Raw genomic sequence first — 20,837 nt, 5'->3', positions numbered from 1 at the left:
AGAAGCTCAGCCCCGCCGCAGTGCCTCAGTGGTTAGGGCGCTCGACTACTGATCCGGAGTTCCCGGGTTCGAACCCGACCGCGGCGGCTGCGTTTTTATGGAGGAAAAACGCTAAGGCGCCCGTGTGCTGCGCGATGTCAGTGCACGTTAAAGATCCCCAGGTGCTCGAAATTATTCCGGAGCCCTCCACTACGGCACCTCCTTCTTCCTTTCTTCTTTCACTCCCTTCCTTATCCCTTCTCTTACGGCGCGGTTCAGGTGTCCAACGATATATGAGACAGATACTGCGCCATTTCCTTTCCCCCAAAAAACCAATAAAAAAAAAAGAAGCTCACCCTTGGCGGCCAGCTGCGGCCAGTCCGGATGGTCGTTGGAGCCGGTTTGGAACATGTCGCCATCCAGAGCCACCACCAGTGCGCGGGATGAGGCCGCAGAAGGCGGTGCTTCGGGCGCCCACACGTTGGCGTGCAGGCAGTCCTCGGAGCCCACCAAGCTGTCGTTGGGCCCCATCTGGGCGCACGGATCCCGGGGCTCGAGGCAGTCTCGCAGATGACACGGGCTGCTGACCGCCAAAGGCACGGGCAACGCGAAGCGGCGTTCCCCGGCCGTGCTCTCGGCGAACGACACGCCCAGGAAACGCGACAGCCTCGCGCCGTCCACGGTTATCGTGCGCCCAATGAGACGGCCCGCACCGGTGGCCACCTGCGCCGCCACCCGTTTCTGACCATCGACGCAATTCGCAAAAACTTTCTTCCTCATTCTAACCCCCTCGACTGAATGAGCCACAGAACTCACTGGCCGGGTAGTGAACACAGCCCGGTACTCGTCGCGTACTCAGGCACCGGAGAAAAACTAAGCGTGCATAGGTATCACTCAACGAATCAAAGGTTGAGCTGTTACTGCCGCGCTTTGTTTTGTCGACACAAATCATGGTCCAGTTTTTTGCAAAGGTTATTGCTCTGTCTTGCACTGTACTAAGCAGGCGCAGCTCAAAGCCAGTGGAGCACTGGAATGAGGACCCCAACCACCATCCTCGAGAAACATTCCTCTGATTTTAATAATTTAGTTTACCTGCCTACCTATGCCTACTATTCAGGCATAGCGTTTATCAATGCCTGAATGATGTAATGGCTAACAGGTCACCCCTGCATACACGGCCTCAAATCGGCTGTGCTTGGGACTGAAGTCTTAGAGTGCGGAAATTTTGTCTAGTAGATACCGCGTCATGGTTTTGCAGTGCCACATTTAGACGGAACACAACTGGAAGGCAAAAGGCAGATACGGCTCTACACTCAAGCCTTAGTGTAGACCACACGGCGTATACCTCACTACATATAAGCACAGGACTTATACCTCGGCCAATTTGCACAAAGCACATAAGACATTCTAGTTCCCAGTCCCAAACTTATGCGCCGTCAAGATTGAAATTCAAATTGAAATTGGTTTTTGAGGAAAGGAAATGCCGCTGTAAATGTCTCACATCTCGGTGAACACCACAACCAAGCCGTAAGGGAAGGGAGGAAAGTGATAAAAGAAAGAGAGAAAGAGGTGCCGTAGTGGAGGGCTCCGGAATAAATTCGCCCACCTGGACATCTCTAACCTGCCCTGACGTCGCACAGCACACGGGCACCTTTTGCGTTTCGCCTACATTCAAACGCGGCCGCCGCGGCAGGGTTCGAACAAGAGAACTCCGCCTCAGTACCCGGGCGCGATAATCACTTAGCCACCCCTTTAGTTCTTCACAAAAAGTAAGGCGTATATTCTGGATCACTTTATCGGTGGGCACCTCGAGCGGATCTGTCGTATAAAATTCTCCGCCAACACTGCCTCAGTGTTCGGCTTAAGAGCGTCAGCTACAGGAGCTTCAAGTGTTTACATCGGTGTGCTCAGCAAACCTAGAGAAGACCAAATCCAAACGTCCGCGGATGTTTACTTTCCGGAAACATCTCTTCAAAGGCACAAGCAGCGCCATATACCCCATGCGTTTTGCACTACTACCGTGGCTTAAGGCCCCCCTTCGCTGTATCCGGTATATTTTCTCGTTATATCACTCAAAAAATTTTATAAACGTAAGCACCACAGCATAACGAATCGTTTGACACCATCCGGTGCCCCCTGCGACGAATGGTTCGGCTGTAATGGCAGTCTGAAGGCACTCGGAATGGGCAGTTTGGGAGCAGAAAGGTCGCCGTTGCGAATCCCACACATATCTTGGGCTTCATCTCTATTAGTAATTTACCCTCAGAAACATGCCAAGTCATTTGACACCATTTGAGCATTCTGCGTCAAACGGGTGGCCTCAAATTTTATGAAAATGGTAGTCCTGGTGGGACTTCGATGGCCGCTATTATGACACATATATAACAGATCGAAACTATAGGTATTAGTTGAGTCGCTTTGCTCCCACTATTGCTATGTGATATAGTGGGGTCAGCGTGGTAACTTTTGGTCAATTTGACCTTCATTGCAGACAGACGAGTCCTTGACAAATGTTAGTAGCAAGAGCTAACGCTCTTAAAACAAACTCAAACGCTGGTTAAAAGCTTGAGCTGCCAGCTGTTTCATGACTGTGCGGTCCAGGTGTCCATCTGCAAAGTAAGCCACTGCAAAGTGAGCCAGTTATGCGCCTTTTCTTTCCTCAAAACCAAGAGAGATTAGAGACCGCGAATAAAATTACGCTCTGAACTGCCCGTGTGCTGTGCGATGTCAGTGCACGTTAAAGATCCCCAGGTGGTCGAAATTATTCCGGAGCCCTCCACTACGGTAGTGCTGGAGTATGTCCGTGTAAGTGGTGAGTAGAGAAGCGCGTGGGATATTAGTGTCAGCGGAAGCAGGGTGGCTGATCATACTCTCGGCTCGGCAGCTGAGATCTCGAGCGAGTGTGCCTGGGCGTTTCCGCTGAGCGACTCGTGGGCTGGAGCCCAAAGAAGTAAGCGAGATGTGGAAGAGGGTGCTGTAGAACGTAGAATGTGTAACGCCTGGCAAGAGATACGGCCAGCATCGTAATTGCGAATAGCCTGTTGAGAGTCACTGATGACGACTTTGGTATTAGGGTCGGCTAGCGCGAGCGCAATGGCAACCTCCTCAGCTGCGGTGACTGTTTCTGCATTGCGAATGCTGCAGGCTGTGTACCAGCTGCGGTGAGGGTCGAGAGTTACCGCCACCATCGCTGGCCTCGATGGATGGTAAGAGGCGTCCGTATACGTGACGTCCGGGCGTCCGCTGAAGCGTTTCTCGAACTGACGAGCCCGGTCGGCCCGTCTCTCGGCGTGGTGTTCCGGGTGCATCCGTGTGGGAATGGGAGGAATGCGGAGATTTAGGCGATATTCCGATGTAAGTTCAGCGTAACTTGGGGCCGATCTCGGCGGGGAGATCCCAACTTGCTGCAGTACCGCTCGGCCAGCGTGTGTGAGTGAGAGCCGCTCATACTGGGCGATGAGGGTTGCTTCGATCAGTTCGCTCACGGTATTGGAGATTCCGAGAGCCATGAGCTTATGGGTAGCTGTGGACATGGGAAGACCTAGGGCCGTCTTGTATGCTTTTCGAAGTGACGCGTCTAGCCGTTCGCTTTCGGCACGAGTGAGACGTAAGTAGGGTCCAGAGTAGGTGATGCGGGAGCAGACGAAAGCTTGAACGAGGCGCAGGAGGTTGGACTCTCGCATGCCATGATGCTTGTTGGAGATTCGCTTAAGGAGGCGTCCGATCTGCACAACCGACTGGTCGATGCGTTGGATCGTGATGTTGCTGCCGTTGGCCTGTAGATGCAAGCCCAGGATCCTGATGTTGTCTGTTCGAGGAATCGGGTTTCCTTGCACCTGGAGGTTGATGTCCGGAAGTATCTTTGAAGGGCGTCGTCCCGGGGAAGGAATGATGATATACTCGGACTTTGTCGCCGAGCACGTGAGGCCAACTGTACTTAGATAATCTCCGATCCGTTCGATCGCGGTCTGTAAAGTCTCTTCAATCTGGCCGTCACTGCCGCGCGTGATCCAAAGTGTGAGGTCGTCAGCATAAATGCTGTGATGCAGGTGATGCACATATCCTCCCGCACACCGCGATCTAACAAAACGCGAGGCCGTCCAATGGCGCAAACTACAAACTGGCAGCTTCCCACACCCCCTCTTATACAGCAGGATCTTTCCGGAACAGATAGCCCCCATGTGTAAACACTGCTCAACTCCGGCCACACTCATACACATGGTGTGGACTTGTACACATTACAACACAGACAACGCAAACACCCCAGAGACTTGGGAGTCTCTCCTGTGTACTTCCAAGCCAGCAGACCAACGCTGGCTTATCCAGCGCGCGGTGGAGGCCGCGGCATCCCAAAGGATCCCCGCCGACCTCCTCTAAGTCAGCGCAACCGGTCCTTTGACTGGTCCCCTGTTTTTGGGCGCAATAAAAGAGTTTACCTACCTACCCTCCACTACGGCACCTATTCCTTTCTTCTTTCAGTACCTCCTTTATTCCTTCCCTTACGGCGCGGTTCAGGTGTCCAACGATATATGAGACAGATACTGCGCCATTTCCTTTCCCCAAAAAAAGAATTATTTATTTCAACTGGACGGTCACATTTGTCTCGATATATCAGTGACGTTGCCACAGATTTCCTTTTTCTTATTCTCAGTGCTCTTCAAGCAACAACGACAGCTCTTCTTTCTGAAGCACCACTGTTGGCGACAGTGGCAGCATGCGGACGCGTCGCTGAACGCAACACTGCTTTCTACAGCTTCGTGTTTCTCGCAATCTTGCTGCCTGGCCTACCATTCGACTACGTGGGCTCCAGTCATCCTAGCAGTGGGCATGTGTTTGCGTAATCTACAGGCGAATTTCAAGTACGCGCGGCGCTGCAAGCATCCGGCTGCAAAGATAAAACACTGGTAAATGACGCAGTAACTGTCTCATTTGTCTTGGTGGACACCCGAACCCCGCCGTAAGGGAAGGGATGAAGGAGGGAGTGAAATAAGAAAATAAGAAAGAGGTGCCATAGTGGAGGTCACCGCAATATTCTCGACTCCCTGGAGATCTTAAACATGCTCTCACATCGCACAGCACACGTGCGCCCTTTGCGTCTCGCCTCTAACCAAACGCGGCCGCCTCGGTCGGGTTCGAACCCGGGTACTCTGGATCAGTAGACGAGTGCTTTAACCCCTGAGGCACCACGGTGGGTCAATTTTCATTTCGTTTTCATTTTTTCGGTCAATCACCCAACATCTGGCGGCAGTAGCAGCATGCGGACCCGTCGCTAAAAGCAACACATCTTTTCGCAGCTCGTTTGTTTTTTCTACGCTCTTCGGGTCGCTGCTTTAGCCGGCTTTACCCTGCTGCTGATTGCGAGTTCTGTGCATTTCGTTGTTGTTACTGGTTCTTGAAATACTGTCCGTGTAGTGGTGGGAAGCAACATTTGCCTTTCCTGTAATGGGGCTGTTGACCCTCAGGAGGCCTCTGTCTTTTGTTGAATGTGCCGGTACTTACCATTTTGGAAACTGTGCTGGTTTCACAGAAAAACAATACAAATATCGGAGTGCATCTTCCAAGCAAAAGTGGATATGTCCCTGCTGCAAAGCGACTAAGCAGAAAGGAGAAAATGACCGTGATCACGTCAGGTTGACTTGTAATTCATTATTTCATCAAATAGTACTTCTTATCAGGCTTTCTCCCTGGATAGCTCAAATCCGCGTGCGGCTGTCATAATGCTACTATTTATTAAATGGATAAAATGTAAACTCCTTTCTCCTTTCTTTGTTTTCTGCAGTGATTACGAAGTGTGGACCGAGAAAGTAAATAATTCAGTCTTCTCCGTCTGTTATCAGCCATCAGATCCGAATCTTGAAACATTTTTTTTTCGTTTTACGAAGGCTTTTAACATTCATTTCTTATGATGTCCACTTTTTTTTCAGCAGATTACCTCAATATTGATCTCCTAGGACAATCTGCAGCAAACACCACTATGAATAAAGCCATTACTTCAGATGGGTATGTAGCGGCGCTGGTATCGCCATCGGTGCTGATGACGAAAATGAAGTTGGGAGCTCAATCTGCCTCGCGCAATACAGAACGCTTTTGGCAACCGGCCTGGCCAGCAACATCGACTGCCCGATACGCCGGCTCACCAGCCGCGGCTACCGGGACATCTAATAAATGTGGATTAGCTTCCACATATGTTGCAGATCCCAGTAGCCGCGGCTGGTGGCCGGCGGAGCTGTCTGTTGTTACTGGCCAGGCTGGCTGCCGAAAGCGTTCTGTACTGCGCGAGGCACGTTGAGCTCCCAACTTCATCTTCGTCATCAGCACCGCTGGCAATACGAGCGCCTCTACAGGTGTTCAAATCAGAGCATAGATAAATATCGTTACACTTAATTATTGCTAATTATTTGGGTGGAAACAATACTGCACGTGTGATATCATGTGACCAGAGTCACCACCTTCCTATCTTCACAGTATTAAATAAACATAATTAACATGAGAATAGCAATTCATTACAGCTCAAGTAATTAATTATACTCGCCTGAATGCCTCCAGGAATCTTGTGCTTAATTCCGACCTGAAATATCTCCTTGCGATATAAAACTACGATGAGTCGTATAATGCGTTCCAGGATCACATTTCTTAACTATACAAACGCCACTTTCCACTTAGGAAACCTGGTAGGAAAATACGTATGCCATGTACCACGTCTGAGCAGCTTAAAAATTAATCTGAAAAAGGAACGACCACCAATTCATATCAACTAGATTCCGAAAAATTAAAGCCGTTTATGACGTCCAGAATGAAATTAAATGAACAAATGAAACTCCGAAGAGAACTATTGTGCTGAAATTGACGGCTGCTGTCGTAAACTTCTTCTTTTGTGGGATAAGCTGAACACCGTTTTCAATCGCGGAAAATTCTCCCGGACAAGAGAAAAAAAGTAAGTGGTGTAAAAGCATCAGACGTCCCCTTGATAGTGTGTTCAATAAATATTTTGTGCAAAGTTGGGATCATTTATCCGTTTCTCAATTTTTAAGGTTTATGCCGCCCGGTAATCAATAGGCTTGTTTTCATGAAGCAGTAAGCGAAAACCAAGTTCGGTCTGTCTTTTTGTCGCTTCGAGGCAGCTCTAGTCGTGATGTTGATCGTATGCCAATTAGACCCTTTAAATATGTTATTCACATCGTTTCTTAATTTCTTAGTAGTGCCATTTTCCTAGAAAGATTGCAGGTTGCTAATGTTAGTGTTATACAAGAAAGGTTAAAGAATTAAGTTGGGCTAGTTTGTGCTTTTGATCCAGAGACTGCGACATATTACTAGCGTTAAAATACAAACGACAACACAGGACAGACGCTAGACTTCAACAACTGTTGAAGTCAAGCGCCTGTCCTGTGTGTTTCTGCTCTTTGCCCTTTGTATTTTAACGCTAGTAATATGTCGCCGTCTGTGGAACAAGAAAGGTGATCCAAATGACATCAAGAACTATTGTACAATTTCAGCGTTACCTACATTTTATAAGTGTTTACAAAAAATTACTCATGACCGCCTTTCAGATTTTGTTGACAAGCATTCCCTTCTCACTTCAGCTCAATTTCGATTTATACAACACAGATGTACAGAACTAGCTTCAATGGAACAAAAAGAGCTTATTACAGTTTGCAAGTAAAATGCTTGTACGTGTCCCGTATGTTGAATTCACAAAAGCTTTTCACTGTATTGAGCATTCTATTTTGCTAAAATTTTTTAAATGTATGAGGTACGTGGTCACTGCTTGAACCTGATAAAATCGTTCTCTATCATGACAGCAGATCTCTAAATAGGTGAGCACAGCTGCCACCCGAAACCGATTGCAAAGGATCTACCTCAAGGCAGCATTCGCGTACCTATCCGCGTACCAGATATATATTATTCGCCGATGATGGTAGCATGTTTATTTCTGCATCAGACTGCAACCAGAAGTGCAACTTAGCTAACTTCTCTCTCAAAAAACTTGGGGAATGATTCACTGCAAATCACTTAGGACTAAACACCAATAAAACAATAAAGCTTAAGTTGTACAGTTTAGACCGAGATCATAACACGTCAGTTTAAACGTAGACAGACAGAAAAACTTCATTCAGCATGTGAGTTTTAGACCCAGCTGGGTCCCTGGGCCACTGCGCGGTCCCGCACTGCATCAAGTACGTCATGCCGGGACATGACGTCGGCAGCCCGAGTCACCGCAGCAAGCTGCGATGTCGGGTCTGCAGACATAAGCAGGACCTCCCAGTCCTCCCAGCTCGAGATGGCGTGCTGTCCCCGCGGGGGAGGGTCAGCAGGGCAGCCGAAAAGGATATGGGAGAGTGTGGCGTGGGGGTCACCACATAGGGAGCATGCAGGGGATGTGCCGCAATAGTGGGATAAAAGCTGAGGGTATGACAGAGAGCGGGTCTGGAGGCGTCTGAAGAGGATCTGATGGGAGTGCGTAAGAGAGGGGTGGGGAGGGGGGTAAGTCCGGCGGTCCAAACGGGGTATTTGCGTGAGCTCCGCAAAGGTGTGCGCCCGCTCCCTCGAGAATCCTGGATCGAGACTGTCCTGAGCCCGGCAAATCAGACCTCGGGCCAATTTATCGGCAGCCCCGTTTCCAGGGTTCCCAGAGTGAGCCGGCACCCACTGAAGCTCTACCCTGCGCGGTAAATTTTGGGTAGGGGTGTTCAACAATTGCCAGGCAGGGGCGTGAATCCTGCCCCTGGCAAAGTTGGACAGAGCCGTTTTGGAGTCGCTGAAGATGTATTGGGCGTGCGAATGTGCAAGGGCTAGGGCGATGGCGTAGGTCTTATTTAAACGTAGGTCTTATTTACGGCAGTAGGAAACTAGAGGCAGTAAGTATTGGGATTTTGGAGTCGCTGAAGATGTATTGGGCGTCCGAAAGTGCAAGGGCTAGGGCGATGGCTTAGGTCTTATTTAAACGTAGGTCTTATTTACGGCAGTAGAAAACTAGAGGCAGTAAGTATGGGGGTTACTTTTGGCAAAATATGCTATGGGATATTCATATTGACTCTGTTTGCTCTAAAATGTCGAGTGTTGGGGCTATAGCGATGCAAAACAATACTGCCATTTACCGCAAAAAAAAAAGCTTGTATTTCTCTTTTGCTCTTATCTGTGTTATTCTTCTTTAGCATGGAGCTCTAGAAAATTAACGAACTTCGAAAAGATATGTTACTAGTGCAGAAAAAGATGGTTCGGCTTCTTTTTGAGGCCCCGCCGCGGTGGCTCAGTGGTTAGGGCGCTCGACTACTGATCCGGAGTTCCCGAGTTCGAACCCGACCGCGGCGCCTGCGTTTTTATGGAGGAAAAACGCTAAGGCGCCCGTATGCTGTGCGATGTCAGTGCACGTTAAAGATCCCCAGGTGGTCGAAAATTATTCCGGAGTCCTCCACTACGGCACCTCTTCTTCCTTTCTTCTTTCACTCCCTCCTTTATCCCTTCCCTTACGGCGCGGTTCAGGTGTCCAACGATATATGAGACAGATACTGCGCCATTTCTTTTCCCCCAAAACCAATTATTATTATTATTATTATTATTATTATTATTATTATTATTATTATTATTATTATTATTATTATTATTATTATTATTATTATTATTATTATTATTATTATTATTATTATTATTATTCTTCTTTTTGAGGTCCATTACCGTTCTCATACTCATGATGTGTTCTTTCAAGAACGCATGCTATCGGTCTGGAAATTCAACAGCTATAAATTAAGTGTCGCATTTAAGCGTGAATATAAAAGAGAACCGCAACTTTTTTCACAACTAGCTGGCCTGGAACCAAAAGCAACATCTCATACCACAGGCCACACTGAATCCTGGAAGGTGGTCACTCCTCGTGACAATTACTGCATAGAAGCACTGTATTTCTTACGTTTTTTAATAAACTAAATACATGTGGAATTTAGTTAGGTCGCACTACGGTGCGTATACTACGCCACTTTTGTACTGCACGAATCGTGGCCACGCTGTTCACCAACTAAGACGTGCTTTTTGCTGCCGTAGGATCGCTTCGCGCCGTGCTGCCCATCTGCTGATTGACCCTGGTCGTCGAAGGAGCAGCCGCCCGGCCCTCGACACATCACGCAACGACAACGCATGCATGATAAAAGCTGTGACGTAACATCGAAGACAACGCCACTCTACTACAAAAAGGGATGATCGCCTTCGCCGCCTCGGGAATCGTGGCCACGCTGTTCACCAACTAAGACGTGCTTTTTGCTGTCGTAGGTAGGAATTTTCCCTATTCATTCCGTCTTTTTGCTCTATAAGTTTGTGGCCATTGATCCCCATCTGACTCGTGATTCTGTGATTTGCTTTCCCTTGGTTCCCTGCTTTTTTATTTAATGGTGATCGATGTGTGTACGTACCGAGCGCGCATTGGCATCTTTTTCGCTCACCAGCGTCGTGATCACACTCATGATTATGGCTGGAGAGGGGCACCCGGACTAATCCGCGTGCTTTGCCCAAGACCGTCTGTGGTGCTGCTGACTCTTTTTTCACTGTTACTGCTTTGTTCTGGGGATGTCGAGGCAAACCCTGGTCCAAAGATGGACGACGTTTTAGCTCTCATCAGTGAATGCCATAGTGAAACCACAGCCACCCTAGCTGCAATCAAAAAAGACACAATCAGCATAAAAACGCGGGTTAAAAACATTGAACAGAACATCGGAAGTGTCCCCGAAATTGGGAAAAATGTCGAGGCGGTGAAGTTGGGCATTGCAAAAACAAAGGAAAAGCTGGCAGATGTAGTAGACGACATGAATAACCGCATGAGACGACACAATATGCTCATCAAAGGCCTCCCCGAAAAAGAACAGGAGGGTTTTGCCGAATCTAAACGTATTGTGAAGAATTTCTTCTCCGCCCACCTCGATTTAAACGTCACTGACATCGAACGGGCTCATCGTATAGGACAGCGCCGCTCAGGAATTAACAGGCCATTAATTGTGAAATTTCTCAACTTTAAAACAAAAACAGAGGCTTTGAGCAACGCTCACAAACTGAAGGACTTGGAATCAATGACAGTATGGCTGGAGGAGGATTTCTCTCCCAAGATTCAGCTAGCGCGCAAGAAGTTGCGAGACTTCGTCAAGGCAAATCGGGACGAAAAGGAACGTTTCCGCATACGCTTCAACAAATTGCATTTTAGGGGGAGCACCTTTATGTATGATGCAGCTACTAGCAGTGTCGTAGAAATACGCCAAAATAGGCCGAGCACAGAACGAGACGAACTAGCCTCGGCCGAAACCAGCCAAACCAACTCTCAGCCAAGCGAAGAACAACCAAACAAAATTTCAGACTGACTTCCCCCGCCCGGCTATAGCAAACACATGGACACCAATAACGTTTCGGTTCTCTTGGCAAACTTCCGCAGTATACTACCGAAACTTCATGTTCTCAATTCATTCATCTACACATGTTCCGCGGATGTCATTGTCGGCACTGAAACCTTGCTTTCGGACGACATCCCCGACTCTGAATTGTCATTTCCGCGTTCGTTTCAAATTTTTCGTAAAGATAGGATCGGTTCTCGAGGGGGAGGAGTAATCATAACAATAAAAAAGGAATTCCGCCCGACCGTTGTACCTATTGACACAGGACTGGAAATAATTTGGGTCTCGGCACATGTTGGAACTAGAAAAATTATCTTAGGAGTTCTTTACAGACCTCCTGACTCTGCATCTGATTTTACTGATTCCCTGAATGAAGCCTTAGAGCATATAACACTTAAACATCCCAAATCAATTCTTGTCCTGTGCGGAGATTTCAACTATCCTTCTATCAACTGGTTGGATTATTCTGTCAGCCATTATAATAACCGAGCCGAATGTATTTGCTTTCTCAATCTGTTGCAACTTTATCAACTAACTCAGCTGGTTCGTGAACCCACACGCGGCGATAATACCTTAGATCTAGTTTTCACCAACCATCCTGACCATGCGTCTGCTTCTGTGCTGGAGGAAATCAGCGACCACAAGATTATTCATTGCCGCTTCAGCTTGCCTCACCCTGATAACGCAAGGATCAGCAAAGAGATACTGGATTACGCACGTGCAGATATACCTAAAATGAATAGCATTCTAACGAGCTTTGCAGCTGATTTCCGCCACGACTTCACTACACGTACTACGAATGAAAACTGGTGCTTATTTCGTGATAAATTAAAAGAACTTGAGAAGATATGCGTTCCCAAATTCACAATCTCAAACCGAATAAATGATCCCTGGTTCACTAACGAATGCAAAAGGTACTTAAACAGAAAAAAGAGGGTATACAGAAGAGCTTCAAGAACCAATGCACCACTCGACTGGATGAAATATAAGGAAATTGCTGCGCTTACTGAAAGAAAACTCGAAGAAGAGAAACAAAAATACTATAACGACACACTTCCGAAACTATTAAAAAGTGATCCCAAAAAGTTCTGGCGCACTGTAAATCCTAAAAGCAGCAACATTTTACTAGCACTAACTACAGGAGAGGGCTCGCCCTTACCGTTAGACGAGTGCGCCGAAGTCTTCAACAAATCTTTTAGTGACATGTTCAGAAATGAACTCCCCACTGATAATTTACCGCCCATTTTTCCAACATACATACGGTTTCAATTTGCACCTATTACTATCACAACAAATGGCGTCGCACGCGCAATCGACAAGCTAGAACTAAAAAAGGCCCCAGGACCCGATGGGATCAGTACAAAGATTCTGAAACTAACATGTCACGAATCATCTGGTTTGCTCGCGCTGATATTTCAACAATCTCTGGATACAGGACAGCTCCCGGACGACTGGAAACAAGCACACATCATTCCCGTACACAAATCAGGAAGTAACACCGATCCAAACAACTTCAGGCCTATCTCACTTACTTGTATCTGCTGCAAACTACTAGAGCATATCTTCTTTTCCCACATCATGAACCATCTGAACCTAAATAACTTACTTCTCGAGAACCAGCACGGATTCCGGCAAAACCGATCATGCCAGTCGCAACTGACCTTCATCAATCCCTACACATGTCTCATCTCACAGACGCCATTTTCATTGACTTTACAAAAGCTTTTGACCGTGTTGCCCACAAACGCTTACTGCTAAAGACCCGAAATTTACAGCTCGACGACAAAACAACTACATGGATCGAGCAATTCCTAACCGATCGTTACCAGTCGGTCAAAATTGAGAACCTCATTTCTAAACCCACTCGCGTATTATCCGGTGTCCCACAGGGCTCAGTATTAGGGCCACTACTTTTTCTAATTTATATAAACGACATAGCCTCTAATATTACTTCATCAATACGGCTTTTCGCAGACGACTGCGTAATATACAGGCAGATAACCACCCCGACTGATGCACTAGCTCTCCAATCATATCTAACAGAACTAACTGAATGGTGTTCAACGTGGCAGATGGATATAATGTCAGTAAAACTAAGCATGTAAGATTCTCTAGCGTAGCAGAAACATCACAGAATAATTACCGGTTAAATAAAAGTGGTATTGACTCCGTGTCGTGTATAAAATATCTGGGAGTGTTTTTCAGTCAGAACTTAACCTGGGATGCTCACATTGAATACATAACTAATAAAGCCTTCAATAAAATTGGTCTCTTGAAACGCCGTTCACCCCTTGCGAACGCTGAAACACGGCACAGCGCTTATACAACGCTTCTCAGATCATCTGTTGAATACGCTTCTGTTATATGAAAACCCTCCCATGCGATTCTTACAAATGCTCTAGAAGCAGTACAAAATAAAGCCGTCAGATTCATACTGTCATCCTACTCACGTCATCAAAGCGTATCAGCAATGAAGCAAGCCATGAATCTTCAACCTCTTGCTACACGTAGAAAGTTCGCCCGGTTGTCATTATTTCGCACCTTATACTATAGCGATACGCCATTCTCCCGAAATCATATCTTTCCTGCACCTCATTGTTCAGCTCGCCTGGATCATGCGCATAAGGTACGTCCGATTTTCGCTCGCACACTAAAATATCAGAAGACACCGCTGGTTTTGTCAATAAAAGAATGGAACTCATTGCCACCCAGCATTGTCGGCCATACTGAATTATCATCTTTTCAAACAGCTTTACTAACATTTCTGAACACGGAAAATGCGTCATAGAGTGCTGAATGATTTACCGTGTCCGTGACTTTTTGGCGGTCCTTTCTTGCTTTGCCATTTCTTGTGTGCTGAACAGCTCCATAGCCTCTTTTATGTGCCATTGTATCTTTAGTTACTTATTTTGCCCTAATTATTACTCACTTGTTTGAACGTGTTGAATTTTGTGGTTTCAATATGTTATACTGCACTTAACCAAATGTTACCCAAACTCTGCCCTCTGTATATTTACCATCATTTGTTATGAGTTGATTTGTTATGTGTGCTTTCTTTTCATCATTCCCCCCTATGTAATGCCCTCTACTGGGTGATTAGGGTAAATAAATAAATAAATAAATAAATGTAAATAATTTTGAGGTTTTCTTTCTTACTCATTTGTACTGCAAAAAAACGAGTTTTGCGTTGACTTTTTCTGCAAATTTCAGGATGCTCATATATGCTATTTTATCGCCTCGCTGAGGGGACTGTGGGCTCTGGTCAAGCTTTCTTGCAGATTTTACTCACGGCCTCCTCCGTGTTTCTCCGGAGAAATGAAGCTCAATATTATTATTTTTTCCACAAAACAAACAGCCATTGTCCACTGAAAGTTCATAACGCCGTAGAAAGAATGGAAGAAATTTGTCACCTACCATTCTTGGGTAACCATGCCTTTTCGTTTCACATCACAGACTGACAAAGCGCAACGGAACTAGGACGAGTAGAAGAAACACGAAACACAGGACAGGCGATACTACCAACTTTTATTGCGTCATAAAAAACCAGCACAATTTATACCATTCACATGAACCACGTGATACACTGTCAGCCAGTGGAAATTGCGAAGGAAAACGCCTCCCAACGCTGGCGATCATTACGTAGTGAAAAAGCACTCAAGACACGTGCAATCAGTAAGACGCAAAGACACTACTAATCTAAAGATGACCGGATAACAGAGACATTAGAGTTGCGCTTGTGCCTCTGCCATACACATCGGTGGTGCCAGGAGCAGTAACGAGTAGAAGAAGCGCGGCGAAGCAAATAACAAGGGACAGGCGATGAAAGGGATGTGTACAATCAGCTGGAGTATGAATATAAAGGATGACAACTTGCTATGCCAAAAGGCACCGTCAGCAAAATAAAAGTTACAATAAAAAGTAACCGTCAGCAAAATAAAAGTTACAATAAAAGTAAAATAAAAAGAGAAAAGATCCGCTTAAGGCCAACAGTCAACACGGCAAAAAAAAACTAAGATCAAAAAATAAAAACACAAACAAACAGGTAAGGTGCGAGGGAAAACCTTTTGTCAGGATGCCTAGATGTGGTTAACATGCAGGAACCGCGCCCGTTCTAAGAAGGACCTTTCTTCCTCCAGTAGACAGACAGACGGGCTGCTGATGCACTTGTCCCCAGCCTTTTCAATCAAAAATCCCTCAATAACTTCCCTCTCTATTTTACTCCTTGCTGACGCCAGAAACTTAGTGGCTGATAACATGGGCCGACATTCGTGGCAGGGTTGATTACAATGAACTGCCATGTGGCTCCCAGACTTGTTTTTTACGTTGAGGAGGTGTTCGCTTGCTCTGTCATTGAAACAGCGTCCGGTCTGGCCGTTGTATATTTTGCCACACGTGAGGAGAATCTGATAAACCACTCCGGAGCGACATTCGGTGTACTGATTCGGGTGGTTAACTGTGCAGGTCGCCTGTTTTTTCCGGTTCACCATCGGGCATATATTAGCCAACTTACACGGGCAGAGAGAGAGAGAGAATGAAAAGTAAACGCAGGGAGGTTAACCAGATGTGAGTCTCCGGTTTGCTACCCTACACTGGGGATGGGGGATAGGGGTTAGAAATATGACAGAGAGGAAAACGCAAAAAAAAAAGGAACGTGTACACATGGAGACACACACACACACACACACACACACAAGGCGTTCCAGTTAGTCTTTCACACAGGCCGGTAGATTGTAAGAAGCGCAAAAGCGCTTGCACGGCCTTCTTCTGCGACGGTAGGTCCTTTCGATGTTGTAGAATTCTTTTTTCGGATAGCGGTTGGTCGTCCAGTTGGTCAAGTTCGTGGCTAAGGCATGCCCTCTGTGGACTGTACTGCTGGCAGGAGCACAATATATGGCCAATTGATTCTTCATGGCCACAGTGGTCACAGGTTGGGGTGTCGGTCATCCCTATGCGGAAGGCATAGGCTTTAGTAAAAGCAACACCGAACCAAAGCCGATATAAAAGCGTGGCGTCTCTACGGCGAAGCTGTGATGGCGCTCGAAGACTTAATATTGAATCAAGTGAGTACAGTCGCGTATTTCTTAAATGTGGCTCATTCCATTGTGACTCGGTGCACTGCCGAGCAAGTAGGCGGAGCTTCCGTGCCGCGTCAGTTCTAGAAAGAAGATTTGGCGCGTGGCGCTACTCAGTATGGGCTGAGCGGGCAGCGTGATCCGCCCGTTAATTGCCGATAATCCCGCAGTGACTTGGAAGCCACTGGAACGTTATTTCCGAAAAAACAACGTTAACATCATACCTGGCTGCCACCTTTTTGACATTGTGCGAGAGTTTGTGGATGTGTGGAATGACAGCCAAACGTTTCTTTTCCTTGGGCTCCTTCCCTGTTTGGCCTAGCTTCACTTTCTGGAGTAAGGCTTCGCACAGGCCTGATAAAAGGAAAGATGAGTAGCCAGCCGAAAGAAAGCGTTGAACCTGGTTGTCGAAGCTATAATCAGTCATGTGTTCACAACTCTTTGTTAGTGACGCATTAAGTGCACCAGTTACGACTGCCCGCTTAACAAGTTTAGAATGTGCACTGTCGAAGGGGAGCAAACCTTTCTTCCACCTAACGTTATATGACCAAAACACCCGCTCGTCGGTAAAAACCAGCATCAGATCTAAAAATTGGATCCTGTTCTCTTTTGGCATTTCCCACGTAAAGTTCATTCCACCAGACGAGGCCTTGAACACCCCGACGATGTCCTTTACTGCTTCAAACATGTCGATGGCCGCTTCACTGTCTAACACAATTAGGAAATCATCCACATAACGGTATATCTTGCAGATGTTCTTGATCTCTCCTATCTATGGCGGACAAGTAAATGTCTGAGAGCACTGGGGCGACGGACGAACCAATACAGATTCCTGATTTTTGTATTAAAAATTGCTCATTGTAGGACACTACTTTCAGAATGCAACCGGACTAAACCAAGACAGGTTCATCAGCCTACTTGAGTTTTACCTGCAGTCAACACTAGTGTCCTACAATGAGCAATTTTTAATACAAAAATCGGGAATCTGTATTGGTTCGTCCGTCACCCCAGTGCTCTCAGACATTTACTTGTCCGCCATGTCTAGGAGAGTTCAAGAACATCTGCATGACAAGCACATCGTCAAGATATACCGTTATGTGGATGATTTCCTAATTGTGTTAGACAGTGAAGCGGCCATCGACATGCTTGAAGCAGTAAAGGACATCGTCGGGGTGTTCAAGGCCTCGTCTGGTGGAATGAACTTTACGTGGTAAATGCCAAAAGAGAACAGGATCCAATTTTTAGATCTGATGCTGGTTTTTACCGACGAGCGGGTGTGTTGGTCATGTAACGTTAGGTCGAAGAAATGTTTGCTCCCCTTCGACAGTGTGCATTCTAAACTTGTTAAGCGGGCAGTCGTAACTGGTGCACTTAATGTGTCACTAACAAAGAGTTGTGAACACATGACTGATTATAGCTTCGACAACCAGGTTCAACGCCTTCTTTCGGCTGGCTACTCACCTTTCCTTTTATCAGGCCTGTGCGAAGCCTTACTCCAGAAAGTGAAGCTAGGCGAAACAGGGAAGTAGCCCAAGGGAAAGAAACGTTTGGCTGTCATTCCATACATCCACAAACTCTCGCACAATGTCAAAAAGGTGGCAGCCAGGTATGATGTTAACGTTGTTTTTTCTGCCCCGTGTAAGTCGGCTAATATATGCCCGATGGTGAACCGGAAAAAACAAGCGACCTGCACAGTTAACCACTCGAATCAGTACGCCTAATGTTGCTCCGGAGTGGTTTATCAGATTCCCCTCACGTGTTGCAAAATATACATCGGCCAGACCGGACGCTGTTTCAATGACAGAGCAAGCGAACACCTCCTCAACGTAAAAAACAAGTCTGGGAGCCACATGGCAGTTCATTGCAATCAACCCTGCCACGAATGTCGGCCCATGTTATCAGCCACTATGTTTCTGGCGACAGCAAGGAGTAAAATAGAAAGGGAAGTTATTGAGGGATTTTTGATTGAAAAGGCTGGGGACAAGTGCATCAGCAGCCCGTCTGTCTGTCTACTGGAGGAAGAAAGGTCCTTCTTAGAACGGGCGCGGTTCCTGCATGTTAACCACATCTAGGCATCCTGACAAAAGGTTTTCCCTCGCACCTTACCTGTTTGTTTGTGTTTTTATTTTTTATCTTATTTTTTTTTGCCGTGTTGACTGTTGGCTTTAAGCGGATCTTTTCTCTTTTTATTTTACTTTTATTGTAACTTTTATTATGCTGACGGTTACGTTTTAGTGTAACTTTTATTTTGCTGACGGTGCCTTTTTGCATAGCAAGTTGTCATCATTTTTATTCATACTCCAGCTGATTGTACACATCCCTTTCATCGCCTGTCCCTTGTTATTTCCTTCGCCGCGCTTCTTCTACTCGTTACTGCTCCTGGCACCACCGATGTGTATGGCAGGGGCAGAAGCGCAACTCTAATGTCTCTGTTATCCGGTCATCTTTAGATTAGTAGTGTCTTTGCGTGTTACTGATTGCACGTGTCTTGAGTGCTTTTTCACTACGTAATGATCGCCAGCGTTGGGAGGCGTTTTCCTTCGCAATTTCCACTGGCTGACAGTGTATCACGTGGTCCATGTGAATGGTATAAATTGTGCTGGTTTTTTATGACGCAATAAAAGTTGGTAGTATCGCCTGTCCTGTGTTTCGTGTTTCTTCTACTCGTTCTAGTTCCGTTGCGCTTTGGCAGTCTGTGTCGTAGCAGTATGAACTAACTAGCCCACACCAAGGTTCTCTTAGATCATTTCATGTGCTGCGCACAGGACTATATTTTTTTATGTTTTGCGCTCGATATCTTTTGCGTTTATTGACATGTCCTTGGCAGTAGAGATGTAAAAAAATTTGAGAAACCTAAAGCTGCTCTCATGTGTTAATGCAAAAGTATTACTGTCCCTGGGTGCAATGACATCCACCCTGAAACACAGTGCCCAAACACATACCAGCGCATGACACCACCCGGAACGCTGTGCGTCGAGCGGTTGCAACAGAGTTTTGATAACAAAGTATGGGAAGGCATGTAATTGATGGTGTATATGTGGTTGGTTCAAATCCCTCTTCCATGCTATCTTCCACATTGACTAGCACATGTGAACTATATGTAACAGGAAATCGTATCGCGCCACCCGGAACGCTGTACGACAAAGGCGTCACAATTTGGTTATGAATGTCTGGAAAACTGGCGCCACATGGAGGTCGGCCAGTGACGAGTATATAGAGACTAGAGACATGCATAGGATTGCAAGATATTTCACAGTTCGCTTAATCATCCCCCATACCTAGCATCACCATCACGCATATCCCACCGCACTTTGCATCCATTTCATGTAGCTCGACCACTCATTATAACCGCCACGTTTGCTGGCTCATTTTTTCCACGAATAGCTATCATCTGGAACTGCCTTGGCCACGTCATTGCTGCTATCACCTGCCCATCGACGTTTGCGACGCGTGTTCCTCCTCACATTCAAAAATTGTAATCTTCACATATAATATGTTACCCACCCCTTATGTAATACCGCAAAAGGAATCTTTAAGGCAATAAAACGAAATGGAAACGAAACGAAAGTATCAAGTGGTTTTTCTCGGCTTGCTGTGTGCGTCATACGGCCGCTTGATGACGTCACCCTTTTTGCTTGCCATCGCTGGGATTTTCTGCCTTATCTGCGAGTGCATACACGCCACCGGCTCTTCTCGCAGTGGTACTAGCAATGCTTTCCCATTTAAAATTTCCTCATCGAAGTCAGTTGCTTCAGAAAGAGGCAGGCGTACGTGGCAGGCATTCAGCGTCACCTATATTTGCGCCTCACTTGTGCACAACAAGAAGGCGGTAATTGGCAAGAAAAATGCCCCATAAACGAATTCGAGCTGCAGCTACAGGATTTGCATGCTGTTTTAGATCATCATGACTGAATGATGGTCTATCAAAATATTGAAACTACGCCCGTTCCGGTACCTATGAAACTTCTTAATGGCTAGCGCTTCCTTCTCGATGTGCGCGTAGTTTCCCAAGCTGGGGTCATTGACCTAGACGCAAACGCAAACTTACTCTCCTCGCAGTCAATCATATGCTCTAACAGCGCAACCTGAGGCATACCCAGAAGCGTCGCAAGTCATTTCGATTTCTTTTCTTAGGTCATATAGCTCCAAGACGCTATCTTGATTTCGTAGCTGCTTGTTCTGCAAAAAAGTAGTAACACTGACGCGAGCATTTCCATACCGAGCTCTTGCGAAGAAGTGGCGTAGCGGTGCTAGTAAGTTTGCTACGCTGTGTAAAAATTTCTCACAAAAATGTACTAGGCCCAAAAATGACTTCAGCTTAGCCTCGGCGCTCCACGAGTCATCTTCACTTTGTCAGCATTTGGATGCAGACCATGCCTGTCTGCTTCGTGTCCTAGGTACGGCACTTTTTCTTCAAAAA

General features: G+C 46.4%; 1 protein-coding gene across 1 annotated transcript in view; it reads right to left on the bottom strand.

The window, feature by feature from the left end:
• LOC144108718 (cholinesterase-like) overlaps positions 1-20,837 on the bottom strand; it is a 100,921-nt gene that overhangs the window by 67,537 nt on the left and 12,547 nt on the right. The window contains exon 2 of the mRNA XM_077641887.1: positions 336-702. Within this exon, the coding sequence (XP_077498013.1) occupies positions 336-702 (367 nt within the window). The remainder of the gene's footprint in view (positions 1-335; positions 703-20,837) is intronic.

The sequence above is a fragment of the Amblyomma americanum genome, chromosome 10 (assembly GCF_052857255.1).
Source record: "Amblyomma americanum isolate KBUSLIRL-KWMA chromosome 10, ASM5285725v1, whole genome shotgun sequence".
Lineage (NCBI taxonomy): Eukaryota > Metazoa > Arthropoda > Arachnida > Ixodida > Ixodidae > Amblyomma > Amblyomma americanum.
This window is presented reverse-complemented; position numbering and strand designations above follow the sequence as displayed.